General features: G+C 30.8%; 2 protein-coding genes across 3 annotated transcripts in view; one reads left to right on the top strand and one right to left on the bottom strand.

Annotated features, from left to right (window-relative positions):
- LOC143070612 (fibrinogen-like protein 1) overlaps nucleotides 1-20,833 on the bottom strand; it is a 355,424-nt gene that overhangs the window by 167,322 nt on the left and 167,269 nt on the right. The window lies entirely within an intron of this gene.
- The window catches only part of LOC143072188 (uncharacterized), a 32,062-nt gene continuing 12,754 nt past the window's right edge, over nucleotides 1,526-20,833 (top strand). For both annotated transcript variants that reach the window (XM_076247010.1, XM_076247008.1), the window contains exons 1-8: nucleotides 1,526-1,672; nucleotides 3,144-3,278; nucleotides 4,304-4,777; nucleotides 5,945-6,040; nucleotides 9,088-9,195; nucleotides 10,945-11,055; nucleotides 13,882-13,974; nucleotides 16,722-16,992. In XM_076247010.1, coding sequence (XP_076103125.1) covers nucleotides 4,501-4,777; nucleotides 5,945-6,040; nucleotides 9,088-9,195; nucleotides 10,945-11,055; nucleotides 13,882-13,974; nucleotides 16,722-16,992 — 956 coding nt within the window. In that variant the 5' untranslated portion in view covers nucleotides 1,526-1,672; nucleotides 3,144-3,278; nucleotides 4,304-4,500. The remainder of the gene's footprint in view (nucleotides 1,673-3,143; nucleotides 3,279-4,303; nucleotides 4,778-5,944; nucleotides 6,041-9,087; nucleotides 9,196-10,944; nucleotides 11,056-13,881; nucleotides 13,975-16,721; nucleotides 16,993-20,833) is intronic.

Raw genomic sequence — 20,833 nt, 5'->3', positions numbered from 1 at the left:
AAATGCCTAGGAATCCAAATCTAAGAGGAACAAATCGACACCCAAGGGATGTTGGAGCATTTGTGCCATATATTGAAGATTTTGTGAAGTTACTGAAGTCATCTGACATTGTAGTGAAAAGTATTGATTTAAAGTGTGTGTACCTTAGATACGTAAGTGCTCGAACTGAATCTCTAGACCTTGATCATGAAGCAAGTTCAGGATTTTATAGAAGATTCAAAAAGCTTGCAATTATACACAATATAAGAATATCTACAAAACCAAGGGGGTATTATGTAGAATTGCCGAGAATATCCAGAAAAACAATTGATTCTTCAATAGAATCAATTTCCGGGAGACAATATTTTGAAAGAAAATTTGTAAACAAGAACATTGGATGTGGCGTTTTTGCTCTCTGCAATATTCCATCAAATTTTCATTTAACAGAATACAAAGGACAATGGATCACAAAATCCGAAAATGAAGATCGTGAGAAAGAATATGCAGAAAAAAAATTGCCCCCAGTAGCAGTATTTGATCCTGTAAAAACGTTAGTGTTAGATGCTAATCGGAATAAGCTCGGAGATTTGTTCAAGGAAGAAGAAAATTTAGCACGATATTTCAACCATTCGAAACAGTTTCCGAATTGTAAACTTATATCTGTGGTGCGTGATAAAGGACAAAGTTATAAGAAACTTTTCTTGGTGTCTAAAGTTGATATACCAAAAGGTGCAGAATTGGTTTGGGACTATGGAGAGACCAAGAGAGATAGGATTCTAGGGAACCCTTGGTTGACCGGATAACTCTGTCGCGTACAATCTCAATAATTAATGGGTAAGTAAGTAGTCGAGGTATAAAATAATTAATCGATTCATTTTATATATACTCGATTTCAATGATTGGTAAAATTTGTCTAGAGCGTAGGTGGTCGAGTGGTCAGGCTAGCGCGTCGGACACAAGAATTATAAGGAATGACTGTGATATTTATTTCTGTCTATTTGAAGTGTGCACCACATGTTTGATTTTATTTCGAATAGGCAGAAACAAATTTATTACATTCATTCCTTAGATAATATAAAAAAAAAATCGTGTATAAAATCTGAGACTACTATATAGACTAGTCTCAGATAAAATGTACTTCACAGTGAGTGACTATCATATTGAATCGGTTAAAAAATCACGTGTGTGTTTACAAAACTAATTCAGTGTATGTATTATTTTACTGCATAAATTGATTGCATAAAATTATTTAAATTGGTAATAAATACCAATAAAGATAAAAACCTGAGATAAAAACATTGTACAGTATTCAACTATGTAAATCCGGGAAAATAATTATTTGGTCGTCAATACAAATATTTGGCAAATTTTTCAACAAACTTAAATATACTCTGTCCTAAAAATAAATATTATGCAACTAGAAAACAATAAATATATAAATAAAAATCAGGGCGAATGGACCTTCGGCGAACAGGTATCAGGGCGAACATGAATTAGGGCGAATATATCCGGATTCAATAAAACACGCCCCAAGTTTGCACCAAGATGGTGTCCTTCCTAAGTATCCGCTGGGGACTTCTGCACAATATTACAACTAATTTGATGGTCTATGAGGGTCCACTCATGTCAAGATGGACTAATACATATATTGATAAACAAGGAATGCAGGATATAACTACCGACCGAATACAATGTAAGTAAAAAATAATTGACATTTGAAGCGACTTCGTGGTCATCCTAAAAGCTAGTCCAAATAATTATGACGTCTGGGAAGGCTATTTTATTTTTTTCTGGGACGCCTTCCTACAACGTTGTAGAAGGCGTCCCAGAAAAAAAATAAAATAGCCTTCCCAGACGTCATAATTATTTGGACTACCTAAAAGCCCTAAAAGTTAGTCCAAATAGTTATGTAGTCTTGGAAGGCTATTTTAAATTTTTGCTTTGAAGCCTTCCTATGTAAGGCGTCAAAGAAAAACAATATAATAGCCTTTCAATATGTCATTATTATTTGGACTACCTAGTAAAAGTAAAATATGGACATGTACAAGTGGAAAGCGAAAGTAGTCTAAAACTATAATACTAATCATGCTAATAGAAAACATTTTATCTTTATAACATGTATAAACAGATAAATAAGGATGTGAACAACTGATTGAACAATGTATAAGAGACATTAGAGGTAAAAATTATCCTCAATAAAATTGTTTTTTTTACAATTGACATGAATGACACAGTAAACTTATATTTTGTATTCTTATGTATACTTTATATACATGAATTCTAATTTTTGGTGATTTTGTAATACTAATCATGCTAATGGTCTAATTATATATAAGATATCAGGGAGTAAAAAGGGGGGTGGTGCGGGGTGGGGATGGAACACTTCCCTGTTTATTTGATAATTAAATTAGGGTCCTAAAGGGGGTATCTGCATGAAAAAACGCGAAATAAAATTGCCATTACACGATGAACAATTAAAAATGTCTTGCCAATTTCAGTAAAACATAGTGAATAACGAACCTTTTCCAAGACTGCACGTGAAATAAAAATGGGAAAACATGTGCACAAAAATAACCCTTTACCACCCGCCTTGAAGTATAGGAGTTTAACTGATTTAACTCCTCTGGAAGACGCTTTTTCAATTTTTCTTACAAAATGTATTTAATAGTTCATGAAACATGATGTACTGTCATGACTGTAAATTCAGAAATTATTGCATGCATTAAACATTGCGATTTTGTCATTTTAGACTGAAATGTGATTTAAATTTTTACGATTTTGAGAAAAATCCTGTTTAGTTTATAAATATAAAATATTTCAAAATGAGAGTTCAAATTAATGCTTTTACAGCTCTGTCGCATTTTTCATAATTTAATAAAAACTTCGCAATAATTTCTGAATTTACAGTATATTTACATTGATCATGTTTATAATATTGAAATAGTGCAACAATCATTGATGCAAATAAAAAAAAAATCGTGTGAGCCTCATGTTTAAAGTTTACTATTTGTGGACCTCCATCAATGTCCATGGATTTTTTAGTGTCACGGTTAAGTTTATATTTAATATATTAAGCTAGCCTATGTTCAAAATACATGTATGTGCGTACTAGGTATGTAAAATAAATGTAAATGATAATACTACAGTATAGAAATTTTTTTCAGAGGCTATAAATCGTACATGTACAGTGACAAATGACAACAGTGTGAATGTGAAAAATTGTGACCTCTGCATACCTTCCACAAGCAACTTTCATGGCAATGGTCATGCAGAAGAAAGTAATAGAAATAGCCTCGAAGGTAGTGTAAATGATATGAGAATGTATATATGTAGTTTGGTATGAACTTTAAAGTTAGACCGAATTCTTCTGTTCCTATCATGCATATATTTACTAATTTACATTTGCTTTTTATTGATTTTGCTATTTTCTAATTTAAAAAAAAATAAAATTGTGATTGTATACTGATATATATTGCACAAAATTTAAAAAAAATAATTAGAAAATAGCAAAATCTATAATAAGCAAATGTAAATTAGTAAATATATGCATTATAGTGACAAAAGAATTTGGTCTATTTTAAAGTATTCTTGCACTAATCTTTGAAATGAAAGAGCTGAAAATTGACTGTACAAATTGATCTTAAAATGTGTGTACACCTAAATAATACATGTACATGTATATTCTTGAGGACCTCAGGAAAGAACAGTCCTACATGTACAGCTTACAGTGTTAACCTCTTAATTAAAAAAAAACTATTATTTTTATGTCAATGTATGGAGGAAATTGTGTTATAATATACATGTACATTGTACCATTTACAGGGTAAAGAACAGAAATACTAAAATAAATGTATTGTTTTCAAATCTATATGTTGAAGCACAAAATTTTGAAAAAAATTATACAAGAGAAGAATAACATTCAGATTACCTGATTACAGAAATGAACATTGCATTATTTTTATTATCGAAAATTTTTTAAATTTTCAAAACTTTCTCACAAATTCTGTTGATATACTTCCATGACTTCACATTTTATTTTATGCTGGACTTCAATTATATTTTATTTTCTCAGATGATTTGCATTAAGATCAGAATATAAGGATGTAACTTGTAAGTGTTATCTATAACATGTATAAATTTGTTTGCGAGTTTAAATGAATGACAGAGGAAACCCAACATCACTATTAAACATAAGACTTCTAAAGATCTACATCAAGTCATAACAACATGAACAATCATACTAATGTTTTTTCCATTTTACATTTACAAATAGTTTGATTTTTTTCCAATTTTACTTTATCTAAAGATCTAAATTTATTTGTAGAGAAGAAATCATCAGAAATTCACATAAAAAGGAACCCCCCTGAAAGAAGAGACAATTCTGAAACAAAATCAATTAATGTTCCAAATATTGATGAAACTCATCAACAAAGGACAAACAACACAAAAACCTTTCTATGTTGTCCCAAAGATACGTCAGAGCAAGGAGAGAAATTTACTAAAGGCGACTTTTCAAAATTAATGCTGGATATAAGCAATATGCATCTAGATATTTTGAAATATATTCAAAATTGTTCAAAAAACATTAAATTAATGCCAAAAATAGGAGATCCCTTGGATAGTTGTGAGGACTACAATGATGAAACTAGGAATTTGACTGAGGAGCAAAGATCATCACTCACAAAATATTTATGTGACAATTTTCAACAAATCACCTTGCAACACCCTGATGTTCCAAGTCTAATTCATGGCACTATTACATTTGTTTTGACACACAGACCTTCCAACTTAGATTCAGGTTTGTCTGTTTTTGCTTCTCTTTTATTTCTGTCAAAAGAATAGAGATGCTATACATTTATTTTAGTGCTTATCATGTGTATGGTGCATATGGTATTACTTAGTCTATATATTCAGCTATATAAAACATGAACACCTTACATTCCTTAATCATGTTAATGTTTGTAGCGTCATCGGGCGAGAAAAACAGACTTGTTTAGGGATATACATTTTTATGGCCTCGCAATGAAGTTGTCGGTGCCATATAGTTTTACCCTTGTTCATAATTCCGTCATTCTGTCATTCCGTAACAAACCATTATACAGAGTTTTTTTCTAAACGCCTTCAGATATTGGGCTGATTTTTGGTATGTGAGTTAACCATGATAAGTTACTGATCAATTTTAAGTTTTGTTCCGCTCCACTAATTTTTGCCTAAATTACGGGCTTTGGACTTTGAGAAATTATTGAAAATCACAGTTATACAGACTTTTTTTCTAAAAGCCTTCAGATATTGGGCTGATTTTTGGTATGTGAGTTAACCATGATGAGTTATAGGTCAAGTTAAAGTTTCGTTCTGCTCCGCTAATTTTCGTTGAAATTACAGGCTTTGGACTTTGATAAATTATTGAAAATCACAGTTATACGGATTTTTTCTCTATTCCCCTCCAGATTTTTAGCTGATTTTTGATATGTGAGGCTACCATCATGTTTGTGTCCACATGTGTTTATATCATTGTATATTGAATCTGCAGATTTTTCAACTTTTTGGGACGGGGCCATACGTGTCGCTTTGACACATCTAGTTTAAAATCAATGTCTTTTGAACTTTTTTTACTTTGTCATGTTTGTACAAGATGCCTTATGTTAAAAACATCCCTTCTGTCATATGTCAATTGTGCCTGACCTAATTTAAATGGTTTCATTGACCACTTGAAAAAAAGTTAAGATTTTTTGTTATGTTAATGTTCATGTTATCATGAGTAGTAGGATAACTTTACTAGCTATTTGCATACATGTGTCTTACATGATCAGTAATAATGCCTGTCAGACAGTTTTCACTTGGCCTATACCTACATCACGTACATGCAAATATATCTACAATACCAAAATCACGAAAAATAAGTACCCCAGAAAAAGTATGTGATGTACTGAATAAGATTTTAAAATTGTATTGCATATATTTACAGGACAAGGGTTTGATTTAACTCCATTTTTGGAATCTGATGATAATGATGGCACAGATTCGGATTCAGGAAAAATTGAGAATGATGAATTTTCAAATGGTAATTAGCAAAATGATTAGTATTATATTACTCTGATTGAACGTTAGCATGGTTAGTACATGTATATAATTACATTACATGCATGTTTCTTAGTATGACATGTATGATGTTTTATTTTAATGGAAAATTCATACAGACCTAGAAACCAGTGTCTGGTTACCATTTGTAGAAAGGAGTGATAAACCTAGTATCTATAAGAATAAATGATAAAGCTAGAATTTAGGTTTAAACATTATTTAGATTAGTGTTATGGTTCACACATTTTAACTAAATTGCATAGTTGTGCACTAAAGCTGAACATTGAAACAGGAAGATAAACTGACATGGCTAGAGAATTACGTTTATACATATGGGCTATTTCAAAAAAAATGATGACTTACCTTTAAACCTTTGTCAGTCTCTTGTATGATACTATATCTGTAATGTTTTTAGGTCAGATAATGTATTATGATTAGTTGGTCCTAACTACCAAAGATAATAGCAGTATGTGCTCTGTTTCAAAAATATTGTCCAAAATTGTACCTCAAAATGTCAGGAGTGTAACGCTTTTAGTGTGACATTTAGAAGAAAGCATGTGCATTCATTGATGATATAGAATAAATAAGGGCAGATACAATACCAAACAATATCTTTCATCCAATTATTATATCTTGACTATGATTTCTTGTTCAATTCTTCCATATATTTACATTTTTATGAGCCTCATAAGGTAAGTCAAATAAGTTTGTGTAAAAAAAAAAATGTTAGTAAAAGTCAATATGCTGCCAGAAAATGTCTTTGTAGGTGAAATAACATGTTTCTGTACATCTTGCACGGTGTATTTTTTTTGTTTAGTATCATAGCTTGGCACAGGTGCATCCAGTTGACCCTGAAGTTCTACTACTGGAATATTATGGTTACAATAAGAGGACTACCCAGGTCTGTCAGGAGTGTAACAACTGGGTTAAGATGTATTTTTTTTTAGAAACAATGTTGTTATAGTTGTTGTTTTTTCTTGAATTTCAGTGAACATTACCTGTTACAGTTTATCAGTAACAAACATGCCATTATTATGGCCTTCATTGCTTTTGTATGCTCAATACTTCAATGTCAGGAGTGTAACACAAAAAAATGCCTTATTTCAATCTTATTAGCAAAGGTAAGTGATTGGAAGAAAAACAAGCTGACAATTATTATAAAATGACATTACTACACCTCAGCTTAACACAGAATACAAGTCTACATCATTACTTTTGAAATTTTTGAACTAAAATTGCAATTGAACTAGCTTGTTTAAATGTGTTACAGTCCTGACATACAAGTATTGAGCATAAACAAGCAATAAAGGCCATAATAATGGCATGTTTGTTACTGAAAATATGCAACAGATGGTGTTCACACTCAAATTCCAGAAAAGAAAACCAATAATAACAACATTGTTTCTATAAAAAATAACATGAATGTTACACTTAAACATTTTAAAGCGTTACACTCCTGACATTTTTGGGTACATTTTTGGACAATTTTTAATATACAGAGCACATACTGCTACCATCTTTGGTAGTACGAACAAACTTATCATAATACATTATCTGACATAAAAACAGCATATATATAGTATCAAACAAGAGACTGAACAAGGTTTAAAGGAAAGACATCTTTTTTTTTAAATAGACAATTAGCAAAATTTGTAAATATGTAAGAAGTATATATTTTTTTTTTAACCTGTTCTTAATTTGCACTAAAATAATATGTGAAATATAAAGACTCTACATGATTTCAGGTCAGTTTCAGGTTAAAATATGGTAGCAATAAATTATGGTCAGGAGTGTAACATTTGTTACACTCCTGACAAGTTTCTGATGTAGCTTATCTATAACAAAATTCAACATGATTCTTTATTAAAATAATTGTAACATCTTTACAATGTAATGAGAAAGCCGATCTGTCTTGTAAAAGTGATTTTTCTGCACACTATTCACCAAAGATTCTTAAAAATTAAAGTGTAATTCTCATTAAACATGTTAAAAGTTTGCTCTTTGCTCAGAAATTTAAAAAATATGTAATCAAATATCTAATAAATTTATTTATTTGTGAGATTGTAAATTTAAAATAGATATCATTACTGATTTTCTAAACATTCCATTAAAAAACAGTCTTACAGTTACTGAAAAAATATGTCAGGAGTGTAACAAAAGGATAAAAAACACATGTTTGTATTTTTTAAATGAAGAAAACTTAGAATTGACTGAAGCAATTGTTGTGAAATTTTCAGAGGATGTAATTAGATCATATATGTTTGCTTCCTTATACTTTTTATATAAAATTAAAGCTTTTGCAAAGAGATGTAAAAACTTTTGAAATAAGATATTAAAGAATACACTAAAAATTGGTGAAATTTACATATTTAAAAAAAAAAAACTGTTTATAAGTAAAAAAAAATTGCAGGAAAATCATTTAGTACCTTTATTGCAACAAACAAAAAACTTACATTGATATTTATATTCTTATTTATGTTTGTCAGTTGATATTATTATTTTGTTGTTTCCTTTGAAAAGTGGATGAATTCTTATGAGTAAAATGTTGTTAAAATTTTTGTTTTTATTATTTTGCATTAACCCTTGGTAGTTTTGTAAACTTGAATGTCTCTGAATTAAAGAAAAATGATAGAAAACAGATTAGCAATGACTTAATTTTTTACCATGTTTGTCACACTTTGGCATCATTTTTTTTGAAATAGCCCATATGTTGTAATATGTAGTGTGTTGAAAATTAGTTTTTGGTTAAGACTGTTTCTAGAAACTTTAAGCAATAGGTCAACTCTATTTAGTTTATTGAATGATTGTAAGGTGTACATGTATTTTTCTTTTGGTTTATACATTTATTACTATGACCTCATTTTCTTGGATCATGTTAAGTTTATGTGATTGTTGTAGTAAAGCTTTATATTTAGGACTATCAACTTAATATCAATGGTTAGTAAAGAAGGCGAGACATATCAGTGTGTGCACACATTCGTGTCAATGAAAATAAAATTGTTTAAATGAACTTTTTTGTTTTATTTACAGGACAGGTATTTGATTTAACTCCATTTTTGGAATCTGATGATAACATTGATAATGACGATAATGATGACACAGATTCAGCAATGATTGAGAATGGTGGATTATCAAATGGTAAGTGTGGTATTATTTTATGTTGATGAAAATTTGATATTATGTAAAATTGACACACTTGTTATTGTTTACTGTGTATTCTTATATCTTAGAATAGAATGGTATATAATGGCATGAATGGTATGCTCTTTTTGTTTTGCCTTCAGAAAAAAGTTTCAAAGTGTGAAACATAGGGTTGCTAATCAGCCTCTGGCATTGAAAGCTCCTTTGCATAAACTTTTATATATCAATTGCTGATCCAGAGCTTCAAGCAAGGGCTGGGTGTTGGGGTGGTGTCTGTCATGGAACTTTCCCTACATATGGTTTGTTACAGTTAAACAGACATTTGCCTGACACCACCTAAAGTTAATTCATGATTTTTTGTTAAATATATAAGTTTATTCTTTGATAAAAGTCCATGTAAATGTAGAGCGTTTGTATGTTGTATTAATGACAAGAATATTGCCAAGGTATGTTGAGGGAAGACAGTTGAAAAGAAATTGACATGTTTTTGTGCCAAATAATATTTTTCTGATTGCAGGGGAGTGATTGCTCATAAAAAAATCAACTGTTGAAAGCACAAAGTTACATAATTCACAAAAAGGAGTATTTTTCTTAAACTTATTTGAAAGAGGATTGAGAGTTTCTTGTAGAGGTGTTGACTTCTTTTTAAAAAAAAACCCCAAAACTTCTAGATAGGATAGATCTAAAGCATTAACAGATTATAATGATATATATCAGTCTTAAGTTAATGGTGAAAGTTATTTTTTTTTATCATTCTGGGAATCAAATAAAGTTTACTTTATTTTACAGTTCTTATCTTATTTTTCTCTCATATTTGATAAAAACCTCATTACCAACAACTGAATAATTACATCTTAATTTAATCCTTTGTCCCAATTTGACAGGTATACCCCATTATACATTACCGTAAATTGGGTTATTTTGGTTGTAGTTTTACTTTGGTTTATTTGGTGCCTCCAATGAAAGTGCCAAAATTAAACACACAAAAATAAAGCAAACACTAAATATTGAAACGCCTAAATCGAGGACTGGTACGACGATATTGTAATGTAAATTGTTAAGGGAAATATCTTATGTAATTATCATGTCTTCCGTATTTCCAATAATTCTATGCATAACCAAATCTGCAAATGAATATCGGGTATAATTTGACAACAACACTATATAATTTATATTTAATTGTCAATTTTCTAAAATTGTTAACAAAACACAATACGAATTTAAATTCACATATGTCATAAATATGCATGGCTATTACTGATTAGACACCGTTATTGGTAATTAAAATATAAAAACACCTTCGAATCCTTTATCTTCTGTTAATTAACATGTACTGCCAAGGGCATACAGATTAAAATTTAAATCCTTGATTGTTAATCTTTAACATTTAGTTCATGTTCATGTAGTTGCAATAAAGATAATGATTAAAATTTATTTTATTATTTTTTTTTTAATCAATCTTTTTAAAATCTCTGCAAAGATTGTGAACAATTGGTTATTAAATGTTACAAATATATTCATATCCTTAAGCTTTATAATAGAATTGTTTAATTGTATGTCATATTTTGAGAAAGGCTGCATTGAAGTGACTATTCTACTATCATATATTTATTTTACAAAGTAGAAAATGAATATTACTCAATATTTTGTTTATATTATGGCATAATGAAAATGTTGCTTACTTATTCATGTCACTTTAAACAGAATGTTTAAATTTTAAGTTTTTTATTTTTCTTTATTTACAAGTATTTGATTTAACTCCATTTTTGGACTCTGATGATAACATTGGTAATGATGATAATGATGACACAGATTCAGCATGTTCAGCAATGATTGAGGATGGTGAATTATCAAATGGTAAGTATTATATATACCACGCTATTTACGAGTTAACATTTAAACGACGAAACTGCAGGATGAGTTCGTTTAAATATGTTAATGAGTAAGGCATGGTGTATATGTTTTGTAACATCATTCAAAAGTGGCCTGGTGATATATTATCCAATAAAAAACCAGTGGAAGTGTCGTTTGAGCCCGCTGCTTAGCACACGCACAAGGAAACCTATCTAGTTGGGAATACAGCACAAGTTATTTTTCTGAATTGAGCGACTCGGGTTCTTCTAAGGCACATACCATCTGATTTTTTGGGGGCCTATGAAATTTTAGAGCAAATTATTCTGGCTCTGATTTGTCATAAAAAAAAATCTTTAAAAGAAAGATTTTCCCTGACAAAATTCTATTGCAACAAAATTTAATTGCAATAAAAATATTCGTATTAACCGCCGTCCCCTCCCAACCCCTAGTTGTAAGAGGTGTGTCTAAAAATTTTGTGAAAATAATTAAGTCGTTGACGGAAAGTAGAAATCCTATTTGTAAAATAAACGAAATTCTTGTCCTCGTGCATTTACTTAATTGTCAATCAAATGGAGACGTAACAAAATGGCGGAGCTTAAATCAAGGTTTAACATAAACAATATCAGATTAAACCACAGTCCAAGCTCTGCCTATCTACATAAAGTTGCAAGGACAAAGTACGCCATGATTCTTTTTAATGGAATGACAAATCAATCTTTTTATTACTAAAACTATGTTTTTTTTCAAAAACCGAACTATTAAGCAAATTATCACGTAAAAACATTTAAGGAAAAATGCTGTATTATGTTACAATTAGTATTATTTTATCAAATAGAAATACAGTATGATAAACTAATTAACTTAAATTCTTATGGTTATCTTGTCCACCGGCAATCAAAACAAATAGTTGCTATGAATCAGTTTCATTTTTATATTAAAAGCACTCATTATATACAGATTTTAGTCTTGACTGTGATGAAAGGATTTCTTTTCAGGTGACAGCTGCTGGGACAGCTTTGACGTTGGCGTCAACTGTAGTGAAATTTGTTTAATAGGATCTACTGATCAGTGATATATTGTTTAAAGTTGCATTACTTACAGTACATCTCAGTTTGTCTACCATTTCTAGGCCCTGCCAACAAGATCATGATTCATGGTCCAGTGACTTTGAACTTATAAGCAATTTTGATGTCCATCAGATTGTCTTTCTCTGAATTTCATGTGGACAGGCAAACAAATCTCTGTAAAATTAAGATAGAAATTGGGAATGTGTCAAATAGACAACAACCCAACCAAAGAGCAGACAACAGCCAAGGGCCACCAATGGGTCTTAAATGCAGCAAGAAACTCCCGCACCCAGAGGCGTGCTTTAGCGAGCCCCTAAACAAAAATGTATACTAGTTTAGTTATAATGAAAATCATACTAAACTCGAAAATATATACAAGAAACTAAAAGTATAAATCGTAGAAGACTAAGAAATGCCATAGGCTCCTGACTTTGGACAGACACAAAAATTCTGTTGGGTTAAACAGGTTTTTTGAGATCTCAACCCTCCCCTATACCTCTAGCCAATGTAGAAAAACCAAAACACAACAATACACACAGTAAAACTCAGTTCAAAAGAAGACGGTTGAGCCAAATGTCAGAATTATATAGATAACAAAAGAAACTAAACAAAATGATAATGATACATACATTAACAAAGGACTACTAGCAGTTACTGAAATGCCAGCTCCAGACCTCAATTAAACTGATTCAATTATAATGTATAATTTTTTTTTATATATTAAATGGTCTTGTAACAGTACAATTAGACTTTGCAATTCTTCCATTTCTTTGTTCTCTTTCCACTCAATTATTAAGGTCCGCCACGTCGGTCGCCCTACAGTGATAAGTCTATCCTTCCATAAAATATTGTGTCTGCTCATTTCTTGAAAACCTTTACATTTTTAAAGTTTATACTTAACATGTTTATTCACTAACACCAGTGGGTGTGTCAATATGTATGCAGGCAGAGGTAGATTTAAAGGGTTTGTCAGGGGTCATGCCCCCCTTTTTGTGGTAAAAACTTGGTTGATTATATTGGGAATCATTGAAGCATGACTGGAGTGGGCCCCCTTTTAAGCAGACAGTGTGACCCCACTTATGAAAATTTCTGGATCGGCCACTATACAGAACTCTGCAGATCATAGGTCAAGGTAAAAAACTTAGGTCAGTTGAGAACCCCATGTCCTATGGAAAAGATAGTTTTAAAAACTGATTGCTCTGTACACTTTAAAACAATAGAGTCAACTTTTCAGTTTAATCAAGTATAAAATGTACTTTGATGTTCTTAGATATGTTTTTTAAATAGTTGAACAAGTTCCTGTTTCATTAGTTCAAATCAATTTGGAAGGATTTGAAAATTAGGTTTTTTGCATGATAATGTTAGCTACAACTATGCATTTTGAAACTCTTTTCAATAGGCCACCTTTCTTCATGTTATTTAAGTTCTCTTCTGAGGGTGACCATAATGTACAGGTTTGACTGTAAACTATTCATAACAGAACTCTTTTTAGGATGAAATAATTCAATCCCTTCTGTTCACTTCAGAATTTTTATGAAAATACTTTTCACAAACATATTAAAACTATTATCTTATACTGCCACATCACTAGGATACTTTCATATGAGAACTGAATTTTAACACAGTGACCATGGATATGTTAAACAGTTTTGTCAATCTACACATTCTTGCCTTCTTTCCATATATGTAATTAATGTAATTTTCTTAAATACAAAAAGATTTCTTTTGAAATATATTTTTTGTATTTCATTTCCATTTACAGATAATAGCATTGATGAGAATAACGATGATGACATGGATGATGATGATGAGGATGATAGTAATACATCTTCTTGTGTGCAGTCTTATGTAGATGGTAAGACATTCATTTTGTAATAATGTCATGATCTTTTCTGGATTTATAGCTTCACCAATTTTTATACTCAGCCTAAAATACATGTAGAACATGGAAATCATGGTTCTTAAGTCTTTGTGTCTATCTGCTCATACGATCGTCCTTCTATCCATCCATACTCACGATCCTGAATCAGGTTAATGTTTTTGGTGAAGGTAGATTAGGGTGAAGTTGAAGTCACAAAACTTTGATCATAGTAAACATGTTGCTTATGATATGATCTTTCTAATTTGCATGTAAAATTAGGGTTTTGACCCCATTTGCATTGGTCAGTGAACATGAAAAATGATACTGAAAGAAGGGCATCAGTGTACTGTGGACACATGTTCTTGTTAAAAAATAGATCAATTTGGTTTTTATTATGTATTAAAGGTAATTGGATGAAACATTTATTGGTTACTTTTTTTTTAACTAAGGCCAATTAAAATTAGTTGATAGATTTTCATCCTCGCCAGCCCCAATTTTTGTTATCTTGAAAAATTTTCGATTTCAGGATTTTGTTCATTTCCATACGTTATTAACGCTCAATAATTTCGTCTCATTCAATACTTCCCCATTGTTGGGTTGCTGCCACTAAATGGTAGTTTGAAGGAAATTTTGCAGTTTTTGGTTATTATCTTGAACATCAATAATGTTCAGCAAAGTAAGATCTATAAAAAAGTTAAATGACAAAATTTGTCAATTGACCCCTTAAGGAGTTCATGCTCTTTAAAGACAATTTTACACAATTTGTTCATAGATTGCTAACATTTAAAAATCTTCTCCTGAAACTATTGGGCCTAATATTTCTTAACTTTGAATGAATGTTCCTTTAGGAATCTAGTTTATGAATTTTATCGAATTTTTGATCCATCAACAAACATGGCCACCATGGTTAAAATAGAACATAAGGGTGAAATGCAGTTTTTGGCTTATATCTCAGACACTAAAGCCTTTTGAGAAAATCTGAAATGGGGTTAAAATGTTCAAAAGGTCAAGATCTATCAGCTGTGAAATGATCATGCAAACAGAAGAACCCATTGTTGGGTTGCTGCCACTAAATTGGTTGATTTAAGAAAATTTTGCAGTTTTTGGTTATTATCTTGAAAATTATTGAAGATAAACAGTAAACAGCAAAAATGTTCATCAAAGTAAGATCTACAAAATAGTTTTATATGACCAAAAATGTCAATCGACCCTAAGGAGTAACTGCCCTTTAACAGATGTTTAAGGAAAATTTTACACAAGTTGTTTTATGTTTTTTAACTTCAAAAATCTTCTCAAATGAATTTAGTATAAATTTTGTATTTCATTTCCTTGCAAGTCAAGAAACATAGACACTACGGCTAAAATGGAACATATGGGTAAACAATAAAAAAAATAATCATTGATGAAAGATTTAAGCAAATAAAAAATAATAGGTGGGCGATTCAGGCTCTTAAAAGCCTCTTGTTTATTTATACAATGATTTGTGTCTGGAAATTTGGACTGTGAATGATTCCCAAGTGTAAGAATAGTGGAACACATTGGTTAAAAAAATCATAACTGGAATAAAGAAATTGACACAAGCATGAACTTGTTAGATTTATTACCATATATTGAGATCAAAAAGTTGACAAAGATACCCATTTTATTAATTTATAGCAAGCTCTTTGATTTAGATATACCCAATGTTGACATACAGCAAACATCCTCTGTCCAAATACCCTTGATATAGTCATTAAAAAACTTCATGTTCTACATTGTAATTGTATTTGCATCTTACATAGGACCAACCCTATTATTTCAACATTGTTGTTTGAGTTTTCATTTTATTCTGTACTTTTAATACTTGTGTTGCATACCAATGCATTTGCTTCAATTTGTTGGGACTACAAACCGTTGCTTAGAAAGCAAAATATATTTGATGTAGGTAGTCTAAGTGAACATGGTGAAGACAGCATTTGTCCACATTTTTGCTGTTTACTATCAAATAGGTTTCTAAAGCGGCAATTATATGTAGAAAAGTCGTTTTCAATCAGGGATATTTATTTAAGAATTTGAAAAATTATATACAATACCTTATGCATGTAGTTACATGATACTGTTGATTCATTTATTTTCGTGAGTATCAATTTTCGTCGATTGAGGAAAACTTACATTTTCGTTGGTATTGGATTTCGTGGTTTTGCCAATCTCTACATTAAAAAGCCTATAGAAAATTTGTTATTCGTTTAACATTGGAATTCTTGGAACACATGTACCCAAGAAACCCACGAAAAATGGTATCCAACAAATAATGATTAAACCACAGTATAAGCTTATTATTACACTTTCATATATGAAGAACACGTCATGAAGCTTGAAACCCATTAATGGAATTTACTGACCCCATATATATCATATTAGGTCACTAGCACACTAAGTAACTAATAATATCAAAATTAAAATATTATACCCATTGATAAATCACCTAAATTTGGCAATTACTACTAATAAATATTTCACCTTGGGAAATTGCACTCCATTCAAATATTTGGCATATCCAAAAAGTGACCCATTCCACATATCTGTGTATTCCTTGATGTAGAAAGAGACCTTCCCTCTCCTGTGATCATGGTGATATTATGATTAGCATTGTTAAAATTAAACTGTATTACATTTAAGATTGCACTTCTTTTGAATCTTGATGAAAGGATGAATATTGACATTATGAGTACTTTATAAATTGACTTTTTGTGACTTTGCAGAAATTCCAGTTAACAGAGAAGCTTATCAACTTTTTCCTGACAAAATCAGAGGAGACCTTAAAAGTCCATGTTTATGTAAACAGCAGTGCAGTGAAGCATTATTTCAAGATGAAAATATCATTTATAGAGTCCAACATATAAGATCTGATTTACAAGGTTATAGACAAGGTGAAAAACGATCAACAAAGATCCTTGAATTAATGAGGAATACCATGTATAAAGATAAAAAAAAGGAAAGGAAACAAAATTTCCATGGAAAAATAATTTGTATGTAAGTTGATAATTAAGAAATGATTCCTTTATGTCAAGGTCTATGCTAATTTAAAATGGGTAGGCTTTATATTTGTCGGTATTTACTCAAATTACACTGAACATTCATTTGACATAAGTGGTGTGTAAATATTATAAAATATAATGTCTTCCCATGTTAAATGAACATTAAGCATGATGTAAAGGGATTATTTTAATTCTAGTAGGACAAATATGATATCTTTATAGGTCGAAGTATACAAAATTCCTTAGGTATGTTTGGCTGTTCCTGTTTCCTCCCTATAAATTACGAACATATTATTTTCATATTAATAAAATTTAGCTAAAATAAATAATTTATTAGGATACAAATGAAAAAACCCCAGATAGAACAGTAAGTTTGTGCGCATTTGTCCTGGCCTCGACAATAACGCTTGTCCGATTGTCCGGTACCAGAGGGAAAAAAGGTCGGACAAGTAAAAGCTGTATCAAGCTTGTCCGTCAGGACAAGTTCAATTATTTTTCAGAAAATAAATTTAAATAATCCAACTTTGATGAACAAAGTAATTATAAACAAAAAACAAGAAAACAAATATTTATTTGACATGTGTCTGTATTCTGTTTATTCAAATGCAAAACCGTTTTTTTTCTTCTTCTTTTTCTAATTGCAATCGATAATTTTTAACTGGTTCTTTGTCAGGTACATTTTAAAAGGTAAAAGGTACACTATTTTCGGAAACCAGTCTAACTGATCCGAATCAATGATGCGCTTTGTAGATAAGGTTACTTTACAGGATAGTTCGTCACCTCGACAGGTTTAGCTCCAAGTTTAATAGACAGTTTGGCACCGTAGGCGTAGGAGACATATTTATTAGACATGATTGATAGACAGTTTGGCAAGGCAGGAGACATTTCGGGACCAAAACAAATCAGCACCTCATTTTGTTACCTTATTCTGTTCCATATAATACATACCATACCAGTAATTTTTTCACAAAAATATTTTTTTTTATTTACCAAAAAATTCACAAAATCATATTTGATCATAAGTAGAAAAAAACAATACTTGCAATATAGTGACCTATAGTTGTAAATTTCTGTGTCGTTTGGTCTCTTGCTGAGAGTTGTCTCATTGGTAATCAGACCTTATCTTCTTTTTATTGATAGTATTTGAATACACTTTTTTCAACTTAGAAAAATATAGGATACAAATGTCAAATGAGAGTACAGGCCTATCAGATGGTGCCTCATGTGCAGAGTCTGATGAGACTAGCATTGATGAAAACTAGAACCTAAGTCATGTAAGTCCTGTGACATGACTAGATTCAGTTGTACTTGACTCATATTTTTGAAAAGTATTTTAAAGAAAAACATCAAATTCTGTTCTATTGTTTAAATTCATTTTGTTCCTTAATCAACTTAAGTTGTAAAAAGGTTATTTATAGTAAAAAATATTGGACAAGTAACAATTTCATTCGGACAAGTAAGTTTTGGTATGTACTTGTCCGACTGGACAAGTTGAAAAAAAAGTTATTGTAGAGGCCTGATTGTCAATCTATGTTTTGCCAATTAGAACACAGCAATGATTACAAAACAAAATAAGGATGTCATTATATGAATAACACAGAAATGAGAGGGTGATAGAGCAGATTGTTACCTCAAGAAAACATTGTCAACCGCAGCGAAGCCAAGGTTGACAATGCTTTTTCAGGGGTAAAAACGTTACAGGTATTAGAAATATCAACAGAAGTGGAGCAAAATGTTTCATTTTTTTAATTTTTTTTACAGTCAAATAATAAAATCTGTGCCAAAATGTAGAACTTAGGCATTGTCTTTAGTTACTTGAAGTAAATTCAATTCATTGTCCTTTGAATTGTCGATTTTTAGCTCACCTGGCCTAAAAGGCCATGTGAGCTTTTCTCATCACTTGGCGTCCGTAGTCGTCGTCGTCTGTCGTCGTTAACAATTTTTCAAACATCTTCTCCTCTGAAACTACTGAATGGATTTGAATGAAACTTAGCATGATTGTTCCTTAGAGTATCCTGCACAAAGTGTGTGCTTCGATTTTTAATTCGTCAAAAAACATGGCCGCCGTTACTTAAAATAGAACATAGGGGTCAAATGCAGTTTTTGGCTTATATCTCAAAAACGAAAGCATTTAGAGCAAATCTGACATGGGGTAAAAATGTTCATTAGGTCAAGATCTATCAGCCCTGAAATTTTCAGATGAATCAAACAAACCATTGTTGGGTTGCTGCCACTTAATTGGTAATTTTAAGGAAATTTTGCAGTTTTTGGTCATTATCTTGAATATTATTATAGATAAAGATAAACTGTAAACAGCAAAAATGATCAGCAAAGTAAGATCTACAAATAAGTTAATATGACCAAAATTGTCAATTGACCCCTTAAGGGGTTATTGTCCTTTAATGACAATTTTTCACAATTTGTTCATCATATTTGCTAACTTAAAAAAATCTTCTCCTCTGAAACTGCTGAATGGATTTGGATGAAACTTAGCATGATTGTTCCTTAGATTATCCTGCACAAAGTGTGTGCTTCGATTTTTGATCCGTCAAAAAACATGGCCGCCGTTACTTAAATTGAACATAGGGGTCAAATGCAGTTTTTGGCTTATATCTCAAAAACGAAAGCATTTAGAGCAAATCTGACATGGGGTAAAAATGTTCAATAGGTCAAGATCTATCAGCCCTGAAATTTTCAGATGAATCAAACAAACCATTGTTGGGTTGCTGCCTCTTAATTAGTAATTTTAAGGAAATTTTGCAGTTTTTGGTCATTATCTTGAATATTATTATAGATACAGATAAACTGTTAATAGCAAAAATGTTAAGCAAAGTAAGATCTACAAATAAGTCAATTTGACCAAAATTGTCAATTGACCTCTTAAGGAGTTATTGCCCTTTAAAGACTTTTTTCACAATTTGTTCATCATGTTGACTTACTTTAAAAAATCTTCTCCTTTGAAACTGCTGTATCAATTTCAGCCAAACTTAGGCTAAATGAGTTTTAGAGTTTCAGAGTATCTAGTATAAATTTTATATTTCATTTCCTTGTATGTCAAGAAACATAGCTCCTATGGCTAAAATAGAACATAGGAGAAAATGATTTTTTTTTTGCTTTTGAAGAAAATAGGACGATTCAAAGAACATTTAAATAAATTGAAAAGCCAAAATAATCATTGATATGAGATTAAACCAAAAAAATTCAGGTGAGCGATTCAGGCTCTTGAGAGCCTCTTGTTTATTGGTCTAGACAAAAGGGTGACATTAAAAAAAATTGTCACCCGCTCAGCCATGTGATAGAGTAAATTAACACCCTTGTTGTATTAGCCAATCAAAATGTGGCATTTTAATGTGAAGTATAATAAATTATAATGTAGTACAACAGACTATTGATCTGTTGATATTCCATGAGGAGTTCAGATGTTCAAATGACTTTTTACAATCCAATCAACACTTTGGCTTCCAAAAGCTTTTGTATGTTTTACTATGAACTATTAATGAAGTTGCCATGTAATCTGCATTTATTTCTGGATAAAGTCCTAAATACTATTATTCTAACTGTTTAATTTACTAACATTTCAATTTTAGGCATCAACCTGTTTGTTTTTATGATCCAAATGAATATTGGGGCAACCCTTGGCTAATTTTTTAGACTTCCTCATTGTTTTAATTTGAAGCAGAGGTGTTATTTGGTATTGAGCTGCAGGGTATAACTTGTTGTAAAAAATCACAAATAAAGGATAACATTTCCTTCAGATACTGATTCCATTAACATGACAGATACAGATCTGTGGTTGAAATAAAAAAAAAATATTTAAGTATTAGTTGATTAATGTA

This window comes from Mytilus galloprovincialis, chromosome 4, assembly GCF_965363235.1.
Source record: "Mytilus galloprovincialis chromosome 4, xbMytGall1.hap1.1, whole genome shotgun sequence".
Lineage (NCBI taxonomy): Eukaryota > Metazoa > Mollusca > Bivalvia > Mytilida > Mytilidae > Mytilus > Mytilus galloprovincialis.
The sequence above is the reverse complement of the archived record's forward strand: the minus strand, read 5'-3'. Positions and strand labels throughout refer to the sequence as shown.